At 35.4% G+C, this 22,009-nt stretch overlaps 1 protein-coding gene across 16 annotated transcripts in view; it reads left to right on the forward strand.

Moving 5' to 3' along the window:
* SOX5 (SRY-box transcription factor 5) overlaps positions 1-22,009 on the forward strand; it is a 1,021,040-nt gene that overhangs the window by 929,593 nt on the left and 69,438 nt on the right. For 15 of the 16 annotated variants that reach the window (XM_040488995.1, XM_040488992.1, XM_040488993.1 and 12 more), the window contains one exon: positions 21,153-21,299. The exons of the other annotated variant lie outside the window; for it this stretch is intronic. In XM_040488995.1, coding sequence (XP_040344929.1) covers positions 21,153-21,299 — 147 coding nt within the window. The remainder of the gene's footprint in view (positions 1-21,152; positions 21,300-22,009) is intronic. 16 annotated transcript variants of the gene reach the window in all.

A 22,009-nucleotide genomic window follows, 5' to 3' on the forward strand; every position in this document is an offset into this window, starting at 1 on the left:
GGGATGGTCTCTCTTTTTCTCTCTCTCTCTCTCTCAGAATAAATAAATAAATATTTTTTAAAAGTTAAAAATTGGCCTTTCTGTTCCTGTTTGTCGGAAATCTTTCTCTTTGTTTTTACTTTTGTGTCTCCTTTTTTTTCCCTCTTCACTTAACTTTTCCTATGTTCTTAGCTGCCCTCCTGTGTTAATCCTTCTTTACCTCTGTCTTCCCCTCTTCTCTTTTCTTCAGGTCTTTTCTCTTCTCTTGTTTATCAAGATCTGAGGCTGTAACCACTTTTTTATTCTCCCACAACAGTGAAAAAGTGGGAAAATTATCTTTTTTGGATGTATTTGCTTGTTGACTAAATAATTACAGGAGTAATCCAGATATGAGCAGAGGAGTCAGAAATTGGAATTAGGAATATTCAAATGGCAAGGATGGAAACTATCAGAGGAAAGTATATCTGGGCCTTTTTTCTTTTGCTCTAGATAGAATTCATAACATTCTAAATGATCTCAGAAGATCCTAGCCTATTCATTTTCTCTATTAATAAAACCAAATATGTCAATGATACAGGCTTCCATTCAGACCAGAACACCAACAGTTGAAACAGTCCTGTTTTTACCCACTCTCCCATTAGAATTGGTATGTTTTCAAACTATGCTTCATAGATTGGGAAAGAAGCGTGAGTTCTCTTGGAAAGGAAACATGTAGATGTGAAAGCTCTGCTCATTATTTTTATACTAAGAAAGTACAGCACAATTGGTTTCTTAGCATCAGTGGAAATGGAAAGAACTGCTTTTCACCTTGTTTATTTAATAGTCTACTCTCAGTACTTTATACTCCTATTATCTCAAATGGTGGGTGGTAACCCCTGGCTAGCTGCTCTCCTGCACACTCAAACTATTTGTAATTCATTTTTATACCCATATGGAGATATTGGAGATACAGAAAGATCAGGACTGAATTTTATAATGTTTTCAAAAATCTTTGTAATCTACAGTGCTAGCAAATTGTCACTTTTCCTGTCTCTTTCTTGGGAAGGAAGGCCCAAGTGTTTCAGAATTATAAGTCAAAGTTGATGAATAAGATTCTTTCCATTTTTACATGGTATCTTCAATTGTTTTTTAATTTCTAAAATGAACATCTAGTAAAATTGACTATTTTGGATGCACAATTCTATGAGTTTTCACCATCACCCCCACCACCACTACCATCACCACCATGTCAGGAAACAAGACAGCTTCATCACCCCTCAAATTCCCTCATGTTTTTAGCCACCTGGGAAAGAAGTTCTGTCATCGACTGCCCAAGGAGTTGAAACGTAACTGTGACAAGACAGTCAAAGCTAAGAGGAACAAGCTATCTTCTAGTTCAGCAGGCATCCTTGTAAGCCCACTATTTTAATATGGCTTTCAGCTGTGTCTGCTCTCCTTAATTCCAGCATTTCTTTGTTCATGCTTTGTTCATTTGGATATTTATTTATTTATTTATTTATTTATTTATTTAGAGAGAAATAGAGAACATGAACAAACAGGGGAAGGGCAGAGAAAGAGAGAGAATCCCGAGCAGCAGTCTCCACGCTGTCAGGGCAGGGCTCAAACTCTTGAACCGTGAGATCATGACCTGAGCCAAAGTCAAGAGTTGGATGCTTAACCAATTGAGCCACCCAGGCACCCTTATTTGGCTTTTTTTTTTTTTTACAGTACCTTCTCCGCTGATTTTGTTGGACTTAAGTATTTAATTTCTGCATTTATTTTTTAAAATTTTGATTGTGATCCAAGCTTTGCTAATTTTTATTAAGCTTCCATAGATTTACTTTTTGTTATGGTAAAATATACATAAACATAAACTTTACCATTTTAACCATTTTTTAGCACAGAGTTCAGTGGCATGAAGTACATTCTTGATGTTGTAAAGCCATCACCACTTCCCATCTCCACTACTTTTTCATCATCTCAAATGGAAAGTTCATACCCATTAAACAATAACTCCTGATGTTTTCACCAGCACCGACCCCCAGCCAGTCTCTGGGAACCACCATTCTACTTTCTGTCTCTATGAACTCTCTATTTGAAGTACCTCATGTAAGTGGAATCATACAATGTTTGGTCTTTTGTGTCTGGCTTATTCATTTAGTATAATGTTTCAAGGTTGCATGTTGCAGCAAGTCAGAATTTCCTTCCTTCCTTTTTAAAGCTGAATAATATTCTGTTGTTAGTATATGCTACCTGTTGTTTACCCATTCATCCATTGACAGATATCTGGGTTGTTTTCACCTTTTGCTATCGTAAATAATGTTTCTATGCACATGGATGTACAAAGATCTGTTTTAGTCCCTGCTTTCAAGTATTTGGGGTATATACCCGGAAGTGGGATTTCTGCATCATCTAATAACCTTAGGTTTAATTTTTTGAGGAACTGCCATGTTTTCCACACCGTTTTACATTTCTACCACCAATGAACAAGAGTTCCAATTTCTCCACATCCTTGCCAACATTTGTCATTTTCTATGGTTTTTGCTGTTTCATTTTGTTTAACTTTGATAATAGCCACACAAATGGGTGTTAGGTGATACCTCGCTGTGGCTTTGGTTTGCATTTCCCCAATGATTAGTAAAATTAAACATCTTTTTATGTGCTTATTGGCCATCCCTATATCTTTAGAGAAATGAGAATATCCTTTTTACAAGAGCTTCTGGGAATTGATTCTTGGAGAATGTTTGCTTTTTCATTGTTACCACCTTAGGTGAGCCTTTAATATTTGTTGATTGAGAGAGGGATACATAAATGAATGAATAAAAGAACAGGACCTATTACCCTTTATCATCCAGAGCATCTGAGTCTTAGGACTGGATTTGCTATGTGGGGCAGATTTCTTAACTTTGCTAGGCTACATTTTCATAATCTATAAACAGGGATAGTAATATCTGACCCTTAGAATTGTTATGCAGATTAAATACTATGCAAAATGCATTTAAATTAGTGACATACCAACAGGAAATTAATTTGCTAATAAAGATACCTTAGTGCTTATAATTATCTGCTATGTTTAAGTTTCGTAATACTTAAATGCTGATTCTTTGTTTCGTTGTTAATGCTAGGAACACCCTCTTAAAATAATCTGTAAATTTTTTAAGTATAAACTTCACAGGAATTAGTTCAATATCTTTCAAGAAATATTTATTGATTAAATTGAAGAATGATGAATGAATGCATATGTGTACACACATATGCTCACACATATATGTGTGTGTGCCCGTGCGCACACACATGCACACACACACACAACTTTAAGTTGTATTTGGCTCATATAGATTAAAAGTTTCACTATGTGGCTTTTCTCATTATTAGCAGCGAATCCAAAATACTGTATTGCCTCCAACTCTATTGGATTGATATTTAAAGAACTGTGACGTCTGGCAAATTTTTGTTTTGTTTTGATGGCTAAAATAATAAACTGTAGGTAATTCTATCTGATTTTTGCTTCTATTTTTTTCTGATTAATTCCATTGAATTAATAACACCATACCTTTTACTTTCTGTTAATAAAATAATAGTAATAATATTTACTAATTAAACTAATGAGGCTGTGGTGTGGCATTTATAGAAGATTTTGTGAACCTTTTGTTAAAGTTTGTGGAAGTGTGAAATACTATAGAAGTACAAGATCAATGGTAAGTCAATTTGATGTTGATATACCCTAATGGGTAAATTTTCCCAATCATGAGAGAGAACACTACTGAAAAATGTGTCCCCTATACTAAAGTATTTTTACTTTAAATCAGATTGACTTTATCTTCATTTTTTTTTCTTTTATCACCTTTTTATTTTCAAACTGGCTGAGATCTGAGGTCAGTGTTCATATACTAATTTCAACCAAACATAGACGTGTAGGATCAGAAGAGGAATAAGAGATGGTCCAAATAAAAAAGAGAAATGTTAGATTTTTTTAAAAAAGCTAATTTGTCACTTCACTCATTGAGTATGAACTGAATAGACTTCTAACCCTTAAAATACTTTTTTTTCCCTCCTTTTATTGCCTGGAATCTTAAGAGCTTTATCATTTGCAGTCATAAAATGAAAATATACACCAAACCCTCAAAGGGCAAGTATGAAATTAAATTATATTTGGGCAGCTGTAACCTTTTAAAACGATCAGATTCCAGTTAATGTATTTCTTCCTGTTCCAAGTGCTGCCATAGTGTTTGATGGTGGGAAGCAGTCCAAAGGGCATTGGGAGATAATAAATTCACTGTAAATTTCACCCCAAGGCATGTCTCGATACACCAAGGCCTCCATTTAGCAAGGCTGACCTAAAACTCTTGTCACATCCAAAGGTCATTTAGGTTGGGGTTGGTGTGTCCCATCTATCTTTCCTTGATGTAAAGAGTGACAGTTGAAACAGGATTGAGCTCATAAACAGTCATCTGAATATGAAAAAGAAGCTAGCTTTGGAGTAGGAGGGGAAAGTGAAGAAAGAACTACCTCTTACAGGAGAACTGGCAAATGCTGTGCTTTTTGCAAAGTCAACGAAGGGTTGACATGATCTTGTAGCTTCTGTTTCAGAGCAATCATTAACTTGAAAGAAAGGGGCATTACTGGACTGGGTTGATTTAGAACATACTCTTCTTTCTTTTGTTTGTATTTGTTTCCAAAAGGGTAATTTTTAGTAAGTATTTTTTTAAAAGAATCTAATATTTCCAACCTCCTTTTACTTTAGAATACCATTACTCCTTTCCCCCTTTAAATATGTTCTCTTGAGTTAATGTACAAAATGAACCAACACATGGGAACACATTAAAAAAATGTTTTAAAGAAATAAAGCGTAATGTGGTACTGGAAAACAGTGTTTGGTTTTTTTCTTCTTTCTGTTGCCCTCTTAATTATTATACTTTTGTGGTAAAATATGCATAAAAATAAAATTTATCATTTTAACCATTTTTAAGGGTACAGTTTAATAACATTAAATCCCTTCAGAATGTTATGTAACCATCACCACTATTTACCTTCAGAACTTTTAATCATCCCAAATGGAAACTCTGTACCCATTAAATAATAACTCTCCATTCTCCCTTCCCTCAGCCCCTGGTAACTACTTTTTTTATGTTTTATTTATTTTTGAGAGTGAGAGCACAAATGGGGAAGGTACAGAGAGAGAGGGGGACATAGGATCCAAAGCAGGATCTTAGCTGATAGCAGCAAGCCAGATGCGGGGCTCAAACTCCTGAACCGTGAAATCATGAGCCAAAGTCAGATGCTCAACCCACTGAGCCACCCGGGTGCCCCCGCTGGTAACTTTTATTATACTTTCTGTCTCTGTGGACTTACCTATTTATATAAGTGAAATCATGTAATGTTTATCCTTTTGTGTCTGGTTTATTGATTTCAAGGTGTACCCATGTTGTAAGCATGTATCACTCAATCATGTACTTTCAAGAATGACCTCACTTCTTCAAAAGCAGTATTCATTTAAAAATATGAAGAGTAATGGATATATAAATTCCCAATCATAATAACCACAAGTCACATATAGTGTCACATATGGGGGCATATTAGACAAGTACTAGATAGATAGAAGGAAAGATTAAGTCTAACAAGTCTTTGGGGAGGAAAACATTTAAAATCCTATCATTAAGGCAGAGATCTCTGTTCACTGATGTGTTCTAAGTGTCTAGAACAGTGGTTGGTAAATAATAGGTGCCCAATAAATAAATACTGAATGAAGCAATCAATTTAAGGCAGGAAAGCAGAAGTTAACAATTGTTGACTATTTCTCTGGACTATTCTGATGATATATGAGAAGTATGTCGTGTGCGATTGAAAAGGAAGCTTGCCATGATTAGAAGAACTAATGAGAGTCAAGACACATTGTAAAGGCAAGGTACTATTAGAGTGTGTTTCTATTATTGTAATTGATTTAAGAGTAATGTGTGGTGTAGGTAGTGCAAATGACTCATTTTTAATGCATTTTTCTTATTCTTTTTTAAATTATCCAAAAGAACCAAGGTTAGTGACTATGAATTAAATAAAAATATAAAGTTTTAAATATGATTAAATTCTCCACAGAAATTATACAGGAAGTGGCAAATATTGAAATAAGGATGAGACTAAGAATGTTGAAAAGTATATAGCCAGACTTATTCTATAATTGATTTTGAATCAGTTTTAAATCATGTAAAAAAGTGATTATGTTAATCTTATTCCATTAAAATGGGGGGTAGATGTATCAAACCCTTCCAATCAATTCTCATATTATAGCTAGACTAGTCTTGTAGAAATGCAAATCTAATTATGCCATTCCTCTTCTTAAACTATTATGGCTTCCCATCTAGCTTTTTGAGCATCCCTCCCACCACACTAGAGTCTCACTGGCCCCCTTCCAGTACTCTGCTTTTGTCATGATCTACCCTACCAGTAGCTTGTTTTGCTAGTACTTTTTCCTACTCCATGTGCACAGTTGCATCCTCTCATTCTTCTGACCCCTAAGTAATCGTATTTGTAGAGGAGCCTTTCCCGATCTGTCTGACCATATCATCGCTCTCTCTTACATGCCCTTAAAACACCATGATTGAGAAGCAGACCAAACTGAACCTTTTTTTTTTCCAACTGGCAGTGGCCAAGAAGAAGGAGGATGAAAATGCTAGGAAAAATGTCCTCTTGGGTGCTTCTCATGTCTTTTCCTGCACTACAGCTGCCGTAAGATAGTTCTTATCATAAGAGCCCAGGCTCTGTCAGAAGTACTGTTAGAATTGCCCTCCCTGGCCTTGTCCACCTCTTTGCCCAAAAGACCCAAACCCTACTACTGTAGTTAAATGACCAGAAAAGATGTTCATAAGGCATTGGTTAAGAGTTATGGACTTTAAAGTCTTGGATTCTACCCTCAGCTTTACCTCTGACATATGTGCCTTAAGACAATGACTTTTACTTTTCTCTGTGCCTCAGTGGCCTCCTCTGCAAAATAAGAATAGTGTCTATTTCCTAAGCTTCCGAGAGAGACAGCATGGGCCTGGCACCCAGTAAGAGTCCTATACATTTTAGCTATTATGGTTATTTTTGCTGCTATTACCATTCTGTGTCCAGATTTCTCTCAAAATTTAGATAAATTTATGTAGTCAAATAACCAACACTAATATAATATCTAATTTTCTCTTAGTCATAAACGTTTACGAGAGAAAATGAAGGAAAAAATAAGGGACAAATCCATAGGAAGAAGTGTTTTTAATTCTAACCCATCATATGTGCTGTCTGTTGGTACCAGCTATTGAACAAAATAACTAGCGAAAAAAATCTTAAATGGCTGTGCTTTCTTCAGGGAGAGTAGAGTTCTGTCACTAGTGATGCAAGAAGTCTTTTTTCTTGAAGCCTTTTAACCCCTGGGCTTGTAAACTATCATTGGCTCAGAGGTTAGGGAAAATCCCTGTTTCCATTGGCAAGCAGTTAGGGAAATCCCACTGCAGTAAAGAGAATTCATCACATAACGTTTAAGTTTGGAAAGCCTTATTTTTTTTTAAGATTTTTATCTTATATATATATATATTTTTTATTTTTGAGAGAGACACAGAGAGTGCAAATGGGGGAGGGGCAGAGAGAGAAGGAGACAGAGATGCACTGTCAACGCGGAACCCAGTGCGGGGCTTGAACTCAAAAACCGTGAGATCATGCATGACCTGAGCTGAAGTTTGACACTTAACCAACTGAGCCACCCAGACACCTGGAAAGCATTTTTAATAGTAGCATTGTTATCCCCATATGGTAAATTTGTATGACACATAGTAGAAAGGAAAACTTTAGGGGATACCCAGACTTCTGAAACTACTAGTTGTTTTATCTTTGTCAAGTTTTTGAACCACCCCCACTGCACACACAGACGTGTTATGGTGATCCCTGAAATAGCATGCAGACTTCTAGCAAAGTGAGTGGCACTTCGTAGTCACTGAGAAAATCATGGCTCTTGCACTGCCTCTCCCCATATGTGCCAAGTATTTTCAAGCTTCCAGCAAGTATGCAATCTGGAAGTAGGTTTTTTTACAATATACAAAATAATATATAGTCTGATTTAATATGACTTAACACACAATTTCTCTTTTTTACTGAATAAAAATGCTCACTATTTTTAATGTTTTGATTATTATAACATGCCACCCCCAATGTATTGGGATAAAATGAGCAATTATTTCACAATTATGAACTTAGTCAAAGGTAAGCATTTGCTTTAAAGGTCTTTCTGATAATACCCAGCTTTCTTATAGTAAATAAAAATATGTGATAACAACAGAGTTTTTCCCCTTGATAAATAAGCATTTCTCCTCTTATTGTTACTTTCAAAGGATTCTCAGCAGTACCTTTTTTCCCCCTATAAATTAAACTAATTAAAGCTATGAGGATCGTCACTGATATATAAAAGATTTGCAGACCTTTCCAGCCAGTGTCCCCTTTACCTTGCCAAATGGAGATGTATTTACTGGTTAGTGACCTCAGGACTAGATGCAAAACGTTCCTCCTCCCACAGTCATGAGCAGAAAGTCTGGAGCGGCATAAAAAGGGTCAATCGAATAGGTCATACATCATATGGGGAGGCAGATGTTGGAACATATTGTAATGGATTACTGTGCAGTACATGAAGATGGCTTGTGGAGTAGAAAAATCGAGGAGGGAGTGAGAGAGATAGATAAACTATCTGTTGGTGTTTTCTTGCATGACTCTTGCAAATATATCTGGATCTTTAAGGAACGGCTTCAATTGTAAAAGTCAAAATGTTTTTTCTAACTGTTCAAGATTTATTGGTGTCTAACAAAATGAAGAAAGCTTTTTAAAATCCAGTACATTTGAAGCATCTCTTATTTATACGCTTCAGTATCTGCAGTGTGACAGAAACAGCTTGAGAGCATCATACCTGTGAAAAAGGTCTTACAATTTAAGTAAGTTCAAATGTGTTCTTTAATTTTTATCAAGATGCCATCTTCACACCCTATCAACACTCCACTCCTCATTGATAGCTCTGTATTCTGTCCAAGTATCACACTGAGTGGGACTGAATTTAATATAAAGTAATAAAGATTGTCTATGTATTATTAACATTTGGTGATAGCAGCTTTACATATATAACGTTATAGCATCTGTACATGTATTCATGATAGCTTTTTAATGGTATAACTGCACTCTAGCCAGACATAATATTTTACTTTTGTATGCCAGCTTTTCTAAGGCACATCATCCAGGAGTGATACTTTTAAGGAGGTGTGGGTCATAATTGCAGGAGTCTCTGCCTTGGAGCCCCTACCAGCCAGCCCCTTGTTTCCTCAGACATGCTTTCCACACAGCTCACCTGTTTTCTCTGAAGGCAGAAAATTCCTTCTCTGAAGTGGATAACATTTATTTTTCCCTTGTGTCTTGCCCCCCTGCCATCTTGAACTCACCTCTAGATGTCAGCTGGTCATCCAGACTTAGAGGCTTTGTCCACCTAACTCATTTCCTTGTGTAACCTGATATTGAAGCTCTTATGTTCCAATACCTTCAACTTCTTCATTTTTTTTTAATTCTGCACCCTTGATATACTAGCTATTAGTTATCCTCCATTTGGACAAATCTATAATAAGTCTAGGTTTACTTATTCTTTCTGTTTGATGCATCTTTCTTGCCCTCAAGTTTCCTTAGGAATTGTGTCCAAATACAGCAGATCATGGATCTCTCACATTGTGTATACTTACTTCAAATAGCTTTTCCAAGTGACCCTAGTTCCTGGTATACCCAGATTGTCACTCCCTTCTCTCCCTTGGGAAAAACTCCCCAGTTGGAACTCTAGACTGGAGATGAAGTGAAAACCCTTGCCATGTCCACACGGGCACCCCCCCCCCCAGTCACTTTCCTCCCTGGACTGTGGTAGTGAGGGTGAAGCAACAGGAGGAATGTTTCATACCCCTACCCCCCACCCAGCTTCTAGGGTTTAACCACCAAGGAAGTTAGGAGAGAACTTTAACCATTTACTCTCTACCCCAGGAATTTAATCCTCACAGACTTGACCAAGAAAAGATTCTCAGTCTTGAGAGCTAGCCCTAAGTGTCTAGTCTTCATTTTTTTTTCCAGAAGTCGCCTTAGTGGTTTCTAAAAGTCATCAACTTTCAGAGCTCGCTTTACCATGCTAATGTTCCTTGATGGGGACAAAGAGTGAATAGCCCTTCACAATCATCACTGTACTTCTCTCATAGGATTTTTTTTGAAAATTAAAGAATAAAAAAATTATCATTGCATAAGTATACAAAAATTTACATGAGAGGAAAGTATGTTTAAATGTATTACTCTTGTATTGTCATTATATTACCTACCATTATGAACCTTTTTCTAATAGCTATACACTGCTATTAAACTAGACCCTCACACAGTTTCTCCGGTAGGTTTTATTCTTTACAATCAAATTTGAATATTAAGAACTCTTACAACTAATAAAAAACTCATTTTTTTAAAAAAGGGCAGAAGATTGAGTAGGCATTTTTACCACAGAAGACATAGAAATGGCTAAGAAGCACACGAGAAGGTACTCAACATCCTTAGTCACTGAGGAAACACTGGTATAGTGGATACCAGTTCTCTCCTACTAGAATAGTTATAATCAAAAAGATAGACAATACCAAGTATTGATGATACAGAGAAACTGGGACCTTCATAACACTGCTAGTGGAAATGTAAAACGGTTTAGCTACTTTGGAAAAGTTTGGCAGTTTCTTAAAAAAGTAACTTGAACTTACCCTATGACTCAGCAAGTCCAATCCTAGGAATTGGGTAGTCAAGAGAAACAAAAACACACAAAGACTTTGTACAGGAATGTTCAATAGCAGGATTATTCATAATAGCCTAAAATTGGAAACAACCCAAATGTCCATCAGCTGGATAAATGCACACACAAATATGATCTATCCATACAAAGGAATACCATTCAGCAATACAATGGAGCAGACTGCTAATACATGCTGCAACATGGAAGAACTTCAAAAACATTACGCTGAGTGAAAGAAACCAGATCTCTTTTTGTTTAGTCTCTTCTAGCACTGCTCCAGTAGTGACTATAAAATCGAATAACCTCACATCCTGCCTAGGAGAAGTAGAATGAACATGTTCTTTTATTTTAAAAAGGGAAGGGGAGAGCCTCTGTTTTAAGAAGTGTCCTGTGCGGTATACAGAAAATTCTTAAATGCTTATAGGTATATTTTTCAGTTGATTTAAAGGTTGACACTGTAACTTTGCATGTTGTGTTTACTCTGCCTAGAATATCTTTCTGCCTTTATCTTGGACTTCCTTAAAGGTTCATGTCTAGCAGGGCTTGTAGCCATGTCACCTTCTGGACCCTACTTTAGAAGCCATTTGCAAGTCAGTCACAGACGAGAAATTTAGGCCATCTAGGACCAAAGCCAAGCATCTTCTCTTGAATGGCGCTGGGGATAGGAAAAGAAGGAGTGCAGGCTGTGGGCCCAAACATGGAGCACGAAGGAGATCAAGAATCTAAATTAAAACTTGCCCTCTATATCATCTGTGTGGAGGTTGGGGAGAGAATATGCATAACATAAAATTTACCAGTTTAGACATCTTTAAAATGTACAGTCTGTGGCATTAAGCACATTTACTTGTGGTGCACCCATCACCACCATCCATCTCCTGAACTTTCATCTTCCCAAAATGAAATTCTGTACCCATTAAACAATTAAGTCCATTTCCCTGCCTCACTCCAGTCTCTAGCAACCACCATCCTTTCTGTCTCTATGAAATTGAATACTCTAGACACCTCACCTTGTATTAATGGAATCATAAATATTTGGTCTTTTATGACTGGCTTATTTCATTTAGCACAACATAATGTCCTCATGGACCATCCATGTTATAGTATGTGTCAGAATTTTCTTTGTGTTTTTTTTAATGTTTATTTTTGAGAGAGAGATGGAGCACATGAGAGGTAGGTAGGAGGACAGAGAGAGAGAGGGAGACAGAGGATCTGAAGCAGGCTATGCTCTGAGAGCAGTGAGTCTGACGCAGGGCTTGAGCTCACAAACCATGAGATCATGACCTGAGTACAAGTAGGATGCTCAACTGACTGAGCCACCCGGGTGCCCCAGAATTCCCTTTGTTTTTAAGGCTGAATAATATTCCACTGTATGTTTATTACACACTTTGTTTATCCCTCCCTCCATTGATGGGCACTTGGGTTTCTTCAACCTTTTGTCTATTGTGACCACTGCTGCTCTGAACACAGGTGTACAAATATCTATTATACTGATTTCAATTATTTTGGGTATATACCCAGAAGTGGGTTTGCTGGATTATATGGTAATCCTATATAGTTTTTAGAGGAACTACCATACTGTTTTCCATAGTGACTACGCCATTTTACATTCCCACCAGCAACCAGCAAGGTCCTGATTCTTACACATTCTTGCCAACATTTGTTATTTTCTAGTATTTTTATAACAGCCATCCTTGTGGTTTTCATTTGCATTCTGGTATTTTGAAGGTACGTTTGTCAGGATGGGAGAATGAAACATTTTATTAAATACTTCATTAGATTAATTTGTAAATTGTAAGTTTTTATAAATTTGCCATGTGAGTTTCTCTTTGCACTTTTGCCCTGGGATCCAGCAAATTTAAGACCTATCCTATTTTTCTTGCAATATACTTGGATAACATCAGAAAGAAGAGCTGACAATGTTAGGGAAAGAAGTCCCATGTTTAAACTCAAGTTGCTTTGATAATTTTCTGTGAAGAAACATTATGAAAAATAATGTGCAATGCAAATTTATTCACATTGAAACATGCTGATATGTTTTGAAAGATTTTCTCCAGTACATTAGTTTCTCTTTAAACTCCACATTTAAGTTACATTAAGAAGCTGAAATTAAGCTATAAAGATAACACTTATGGAGCCTTGAAATTGCTTTCTGAATTTTTCCTCACAAATGTTACTCCTTGTTTCTTCCCCTAAAAAACAAACAAATGCTTTTCTTACCCATTAGATCTAACGCACATCTTTTAAGTTTGATTTAAGCTTTAGAAGTACACATTTACCTATTTTTTAAATCATAGTAAATGACAACACATACATTTGAAAATCTCTAATCCAAGTAGTTAACACATTGTATGTATGATAATTTTTGTTGCCAGATTTCAGTCCCTGCACTTAAGATCAAAATGTTCTGCCATTTCTGTACATATATTTGAACTTCAAGGGACTATTAATCAGGGGGTTTTTAGTTCTGTGATGTTCTTTTTAAAAACTTAGGTTTATACATGTTTGTGTATGTGAGAGTTTAGAAGTGACTACTACTTATTTCTGAGTGAGGGCTTTCTTGACCCTCAAGGCTGATTAAAGGACTTCAACTTTCATCCCAATGTCTATTTATGTTCTCAGGATAAATTAAAACAACCTTATTGGTCTCATTTGATTAAATATTAAAAATATGTTAAACTCATTTGTATAGTATACCTCTTTTTTCTCTCTTTTATTTTTTGGTGTTTGTATGATATTTCATTTGGAGAAAATGATTCTATTTATAGAAATAATTTTAAACAATTAATTTAGCAAAAATTATATGAAATCGTTGTGCCGTCTGTTAGCACTCCTCATTCAGATAATGGCAATGTAAATGTTTACAAATTTACTGAAAAAATCGTATGTTTTACTACATAGCATTTAGAAAAGACAACATTTTCAGTCATAATTTTATTTTATTTTTTTTCATTAAATGCTTTTTGTACCCAGCTCTCCTACCTAATATGATGAAGTTTGTGATATGGGGAGCAGAGATGCAGGGAGTCAGATAAAGGGAAGGTAAAGGTGGAGAGAGAATGGTGAATGTGACTTATTTTGCACTATTTTCCCAAAGAGTGTCCCCATGTCCTAATCCATGCCTGTAGTAAAGGAAGGTAAGGTAATTGGATGAAGCCATTCACCATCATTTGCTACTGGCTCCTGAGTAATTGCCAGTATGTGGTGTCCTCCCTGTCTCCTGTACCTTTATTTAGATCGTTTGGGCACACAAAAGGGAGGTATGAAAATAGATCCCATTTCAAATGAAATTTAAACTTTGAGGGGTGCCTGGATGGCTCAGTCTGTTCAGCGACTGATTCTTGCTTTTGGCTCAGGTCATGATCCCGGGGACATGGAATTGAGCCCCATGTTGGGCTCTGTGCTGAGCATGGCGCCTGCTTAAGATTCTCTCTGTCTCCCTCTGCCCCTCTCCCTGGCTGGCACGTGTGCTTTTTCTCTCTCAAATAAAAAATGAAGAGAAAAATAGAAAGGAAATTAACCAAGAGAAAAGAATCTAATGAAGATCAAAGGATCTCTTGAACTAACCAAGAGGAAAGGATCCCAAAGAACATTTTCTGTGTAACAACCATAGACCCTGCTAAATACCTGTTTATTCTCTGAATAATAAATATTTAGGATTCATTGAGTAAATAGTGTATATCCCTTTATCAGAAAGAAGGCATTTCCTATTTGTCTTTTCCAAAACAGTTAAGAGTATCTATATGCTTAAATGCTTGGTTCTATTTTTTTTTAAGGTATTAACTTTTTTCTTATAATCTTTATCAATTTTTTGGTTCATAATTCCACATTGACTTATTCATTTACTGTTATAATTATGACTACAACAAGTATGTTATACTATATTTTGTTCCTATGCTGATAAGGTTTTGAAATGCACTGTTTCTTTGTCCCTGTAAGTAAATGAAATAAATGGATGAATGGGAAGTTTTATCAACATCACTGTTACGTCTTTTCTCTAATTCCTCAAGTAGTAAAAACATTGTCTTTCCTTCTAGGTTTTTAAAAGGTCTTTCACAAAAAGTTACTGCCATTATTAAATATATATTAAATATGTACCAGAGGTTTATGTTTGTTGAAAATTAATCGTCTTATTTTATGCAGTTCATTTATGCCTTTATTCATTTCTAATTTTCCTTGCCTTTAAGACTTCCTGAGAAAGCATTAAATAATAGACACAAAATCCTTGCCTTCAAGGAGTTTACTAGTCAGTAAATCGTTTGAGGGACCAACCAGTGATAGATATTTTTGTCAGTGCATAATACTTTCAATCCAAATACTCCAGATGGTAGTTAGTAGCAACAATAGGTGAAGTTGTAATTTTAACAATCTGGGGGAAATAATCTATTAAGAAAAAGTGGCAAAATTTTATGATCTCAAGGAAGCAATCAAATAGTCTACCTTAGAATTTAAATAATCTGTTTTGTGGAATTTCTCCACCCCTTTCACTGAGTACCAACCTCTAGTTTAGGATAGCTGTGTAGAAATGGCTACCTTTGCAAGAAAATACAATTGTATCTACTGGTGGTTTAAAGGCGGAGTTGTCCAAACACAACTGTACTGTTTTCCCTGAAATTAGCAACAATTCATTCGCACAGGTTAAAATATCTGTTTGTCATCATCCCGTCAGATTTTTGTTTTGACCCCACACTGTAGTTCAACAGGAAGAATGCCTGCTAATGAACTATCAGCCCACTGCCTAGTAGTGCTTTGGTACATGTAGTACATTACAGGAAAAAATAATACTGGTTGAGTTTAACTAAGATAAATATAATTCAAGGTCATGTTGTTATAGATACAGTACATCATACCCTTAATATTAAAAAAATATATTTAATGAGCTATACCTTAGGGAAAGCCCATGATGGAATGGCTCTAGCATTTTCAATATCAGGATATGAATTATAGGGAAATCTGTATGACTTAGTTCTTTTTTTTTTTTTTTCAAAAACTAAAGAAGAAAATTCATGTGTTTTGGCTGTCTTACAAGATAGTATAATGATTGTATACACAAATGAGAATATGTGATAGGTGAATACTTACATATTCTATCTATGAAGTAAAGACGATATAAATTATACTATACATTCTGTTCTTCTCTTTCATTTTTCTTTTCTTTTCCCCAGTTAATTTGTAGTCATTTAGATGTCCACTATGCTATGAACTTGGTTTTATTTTTTTCATCTTCACTTCCACAACTTTTACTTCAACTCAAGTTATCATTAAAATTATTACTGGGGCACCAAGGTGGCTCGGTCTGTTAAGCATCTGACTCTTGGTTTCGGCTCAGGTCATCATCTCAGGGTTTGCAAGTTCAGGCCCCGTGTCAGGCTCTGCATGGAGCCTGCTTCTGATTCTCCCTCTCCCTTTGTCTCTGCCCCTCCCCTGCTTGCTCATGTGCATGCATGGTCTATCTCTCTCTCTCTCAAAATAAATAAACTTTAAAAAAAATTATCGCTCCTAAATTTTAATAACCGCATAACTTCTACCTTGTCTTATCTTTATTCTAGTTTAAAACATCACATATATTGCTTTCAAAAATCCAGTGGCTTTCTCTTGCCTACATACTAAATTTAAACTTTGTCTTTATTTCAAGATCTTCTATAAGGTGAACTAGCCTACAAACCCAGCACTGGTTTACTCTTCACAGGGTGTGCACTCAATTAGTCACTATCTTTTCTGCCATTCACTGTTCCACACCATCTTCTGTATTCCCTTGGCTCAACTACCTCATTCCTGCTCCTGTGCCTTTAAACTGTTCTCCCTTCCTAGAACGCCACCTCCTTTTTTATTCCTAGCTTAGCTATATCTCTTCTATGAAAACACATGAGATCATACTGACTCATTTCCTTTGCCTTCACAACTTTAAAAGTGGCATACAGTTATAGTACACTAACATGCTCATTGTTTTATGTTTACCAATCTTGATTTAGGGAAGAAACTATGCATAAGCATGCTTTGTATCCTCCACTGTACTTGGCACAGTCCAGAGTATATAGTAGGAAGTCAGCACATGTATATTACCTTGTTAGTTTCTTTCTTGGTATAATTAATTGCTTAATAATTAGCACTGTTACTTACTGGTTAAGGATTCTTTGCCATGTGTTTTTCTGAGTATTTGATACTCACTATGTGATTTATCTCTCACATCAACCCAATAAGCTCAGTTTTATTTATCCTGAATTTGCAGATGAAGGAACTGTGGCTGGGTTTAGTTGCCCAAGGTCACTAGTTCAGAACTGCTATTAGTGAGGTTTATCCTACTTTTAACTGTTCCAGTAGAAGTACACTAGAAGTAGAAAACCATGCGTCCTTGAAAGAGCTAAAGAAACAAAGAATGTGTGTTTATGGAGCAAGTTGAAATAAAAGCGAGTTACTTGTGTGTGAGTGTGTGTGTGTGTGTGTGTGTGTGTGTGTGTGTATGTGTGTGTATACACTTATGGACACATGAGCACCAAAAAGACACTAAGTAATCAATGGATAGATTCCACTGATTATGTGATTTTTTATTTTATATGATTTTTATTTTACATGAATTTCTTCTTAAAAAATCATTGAATTAGGTATAGGGATGAAGGAAGGGAAAGGAAATAGGAACACAATATTTTAAGTAATATAAAGAGTGGAAAACCTAATGATCTGTCGAGTTGGAGAATTTTAGAGCTTAAAACAAGAGTTTCAAGATAACAGTAAAGTTATTCTGCAAGGCAAAACAGTTATTCTGTTAGTCTGGTCAACTTCATGAAATGAGTGTTCTCTATAAGCTTTAGCTTTTTATGTTTAGGATCTCTCAATTTCTTTCTGATGTTTAGAACAACTTAACTGCTTTTCATAAAAGTATATTTATCATAATACATCTTGTATATAATTCTGGTTTTATCTGTAGTCTTTTAAAGAAAAATGTTAGCCAAGTTTTTGTTTAAAAAATTTATATAGTTAGTATACAGATAGCGGTGCCTGAATGGCTCAGTTGGTTAAGCGTCTGACTCTTGGTTTCAGTTCAGGTCATGATCTCACAGTTTGTAAGTTCAAGCCCTACTTTGGGCTCTGCACCGACATTGTGGAGCCTGCTTGGAATTCTCTCTCTCTCTGTCTCTCTCTCTCTGTCTCTCTCTCTCTCCCCCTTCCTTCTCCCTCTCTGCCCTTCCCCTGTTCATGCTCTCTTTCTCCATCAAAATAAATAAACTTAAAAAAAACATCTAGATACACAAGTATTGAGGCATCTACAATAAGGGAGTGGGCTCTGTAGTTCACAGAATGCTCACTACTTCAGATGGCCTTCTGGTTACCACTAGATTCTGTAACCCTTCCCTGTCAACAAGATCAACCAGTGGTTCTGTATTATTCTTGGTTTTGCTTCAAGAACATGTAAGAAGTGAAATAAAATAATATTGTGTCTTAATTCCCTTGTTTCAAAATTAGCCAGCACATACATTTTAATGCATGGACAGGTGAACTTAAATTTTTTAAAAGATAGAATTAAAATAAGTCACAGCAGCACTTTTTTTTTCTTTTTTGCCAGTTGCCCACCCTTACATAGTAGCCAACTATGAGGAACACTGTCAGCTTCTTTAAAACTACTGAAATTTCCTTTTAACTTGTGAATTAGGTCCAAATTAGGACCCAGAAGTATTAAAATTCCTGGTTTGTTTTATCTGTGCAGACTTGAAGTGTGTTAGATCCCCTAAGACTTGAGGCCTTTTTCATGCTCCTATAAGATGTAAGAAGCACGTATATTTCACACAAAATAAAAAGTATTGGAAATAGATAATTCCTACTTCCAAACCTTGGTGAAGTAGGAGAAAGCCAAATAGGAGGAAGGGGATATGGGAGATTGAAAGAAATGAACAGCTACCTAATGTTAACCATACTCTGATTGACTAGTAACTCCTGACATTTTATTTTCATTATAAATTACTTTAAATCTCTTTATTATATGCAAGTACCAGTAAGGTAGATGATACCATACCGTTATTATAAAAATATTTAAATGGGTCCACCTATTTTAAAAATTTAGGGTTTTTACTTTTTCCACTCAAAAGCATTTCCTAGGGCAGTTTAATTAAGATAAACCTTAATTTCATATTTAAAAAGATAAAATAAATACATTTATTTGAATGATGAAAGAATGTCTATGATATTCTTTATTCCAAATGTATGTCACCTCCAACCTTACATTCAATAAAGTGTTTCAGAGTATATTTATACTTGTATTTTCAATGGTAGCTCTTATACTTTGCAAGTTGTGAGTTTGTCTATAGAGATTAATATTTGAACATTGAGTCACCTTTTATAGTGACTGGTTCATCTATTTAATTATCTAAATAACTCAAATAGTCAATATTTTTTCAAATTATGAAATAATTCTTTAATAATGAAATTAAAATCTTGAATAATTATTTTGTTCACATTTGTTTATGGACAGATGTTAAAATGTCCCATGTCAATCTCTAGTAGTTATGAAACAATCTTATATTTAGTGTGTACAAACCAGTAACATGTATTGTTAGCCTCTCGGCATAATACCCACTGGAATAATTTTTAAAGACAAGGATATAATATATAACACAGTATTAAATTTATAATATATAGCAATCCAGATAATTTTTTAAATATTTTTTAATTCAGTATATGTAATTTGATACATGTATTTTACTGGACAAAATTTAAATTTGCATAGTGGTATCTTGGGATATTGGTTGTTTTCTTAATAACTTCATGAACAGTTTAGGGTGAGGAGAGAAAAAACTACTTTTTTGAATTATAGGATATAATGCAAAGGTTTTTAACACAAGTGTGGAAAGTGGATAAATTCTGATATTTAAAAAAAATGATAAACTCCCAGTCATTGTATTTGACGTCATATCCTTTTACTCTTTATGCAGTCTAAGACTTACTAATTAAGTCTTTTCTTTCTCACTGACTGAAATAAAGAATAATATAATTATTCCAATGTGCGTGTACACAAACACGCGCACACACACACACACACACACACTTGGGAAGAAGGGACAATCATTATTGATAGTATAAATTTATTCCTCTGGTGTTTCTGTATCTGGAATGTATCTTGCATTAGTTGGCATAATAAAAACATAATTTTATCAATAGTTTTAATGCTCTGTTTCATTTAGACCATAGTATCTGGAAACTGTGAACAATGTATGTGTGTTTTCATGTAAATATATGCCTGTCCTCAGGTTTCAAAGTTTTGTTTCTAGAGAGGACCCCCCCGTCCCCAGCTTATCAAGGTCTCTGGCTTATGCTGAGCAGTTTTATCCCTTGAATTTTCTCTTGTGGAGAAAAATCAAGATAAACTATGTCACAGTACTTTCCCTTGAGAGCTTCTTTCTTTAGTACCAGTCTTTTTATTACAGAAGTTCTAACTTGCACACACACACACACACACACGCTGTACACACACGCACATCTTTTCTATCCAGATCTTAAAATTTTCACACACTGCTAAGTGGAGGTGAAAAGAGAATTAATCCAGACATTTGATGTGACTATTTTAATCTAAAACAGTCTCCTTGTTTTAAGATACTATATCATATGGCAATTATTATCAAAGTGAAATTTTCTTATTATTAATTTGATTTGTTGAAGAATATTTTACTGGTTATTTAATCAGAATGACTATGCAGTGGCTTAGTGGAAGAGGGCATGTTTCAGACAGTATTCCTTAAAACCCTAATCCTCAAGATAATTTCAGGTTTGTCTGTGTTTATATATCATGACATAAAGTGGATTTCTGGCAAGCATCCAGTTAATTTTATCAATGTAGGTAGACTGACCAGATAGTGTTCTTGAAATACTCTCCTTCCATTCCCTCTCAATGGCTTTTTTTGTATTTCTATACAACTAATGATTAGAAAAAGAATTGTTACAGGTCCCCATTTCAACAAGTAAAACAAAACAAAACAAAACAAAACAGAACCAATATGAATCGTAAGAAAATTACTTTGTATATGAAGCTGCATTCTTTTGTAACACACTGTGTACATTTTAAAATAGAGCAAAAAGAGGTCTTGACCAAATGTTATGATATACTTGTCTTCCCTACCATTGAGAAAAAGTAAATATGAATGACTGTTATTTGTTTGGAGTCCCTGGACATCCTAAAGCTGAAATCCTTTCTATGTAGTATCTGTCATTTCTCCCCAGAGAAGTAAGTCATGAACGTTGAGATGACAATTTCTTTCTTTAAATGTTCCAGGGCGGTAAACAAGAATCCTCACAGGAAAACTACCACATCTGAATACAGGTACTTTCTGAGAGGTGCATTTATTTTATCACTGATAGTCACTTTTCTCTCTCTCTCTCTCTCTCTTTTTCTTTCTCTCCCCTGTTTCTTCTGTAGCAGTTATATGCTGCCCAGCTAGCTGCAATGCAGGTATCTCCAGGAGGAAAGCTCCCAGGCATTCCCCAAAGCAACCTCGGTGCTGCTGTATCTCCTACCAGCATTCACACAGACAAGAGCACAAACAGCCCACCACCCAAAAGCAAGGTACCCCTTTGCAGAAGCTACCTGTCTTGCAATTGACAGCTTTACTTTTCATTCAATGGCATTTATTGAATATTATGTGCCAGCAGTCGGGTTAACCACTGGGTCTTCAAGGAGCTAAGAGTCTGGTAGGATCAATAAGGATCAATAACATACATACATTGAGCCATGCGTTTATTCAACAAACATGCATTGGTAGCCAGAGTTGGAAATGTGAGTGATGCACAGATTTATTAGATATGCTGTACTCCAGTGGCTTACAGTCGTATTAAATATATACCCATACTCTATGAAACGAAGCCTTATAAATGAATCAAAGCCTTATAAAGAGTACCAGATAAAATGCATTGGAAGTTATTAGGACAAACACCCTGCTTTCAGTGAGATATCCTGGGAGGGGTTTCCCCCCCAAAAAAGGGCAACCGAAATAGACCTTAAAATAGGAGTACAGATAGGGCATACAGAAAATGTTTTATTTAAATATCAATAACTGCTATAATGTGGTGCAGTATGGATATAATTTTAGATATATCATCCATCCAATAAGATTTTCATGAAAGATATAAAGATAATAATAGTGTTAGAAGTAGGACTATTTAGAAATAGTTTTCTTTTGGGAACTAAGGAAACATTTCTTGAGAGAACATGGAAAAAGGATTGACAGGAAGAGGATTCAAATAAGTTGTTCTTTGTCTTAGGAGAGAGAAGCAGAA

This window comes from Herpailurus yagouaroundi, unplaced genomic scaffold (assembly GCF_014898765.1).
Source record: "Herpailurus yagouaroundi ecotype Mexico unplaced genomic scaffold, PumYag 166, whole genome shotgun sequence".
In the NCBI taxonomy this organism is placed as follows: domain Eukaryota; kingdom Metazoa; phylum Chordata; class Mammalia; order Carnivora; family Felidae; genus Herpailurus; species Herpailurus yagouaroundi.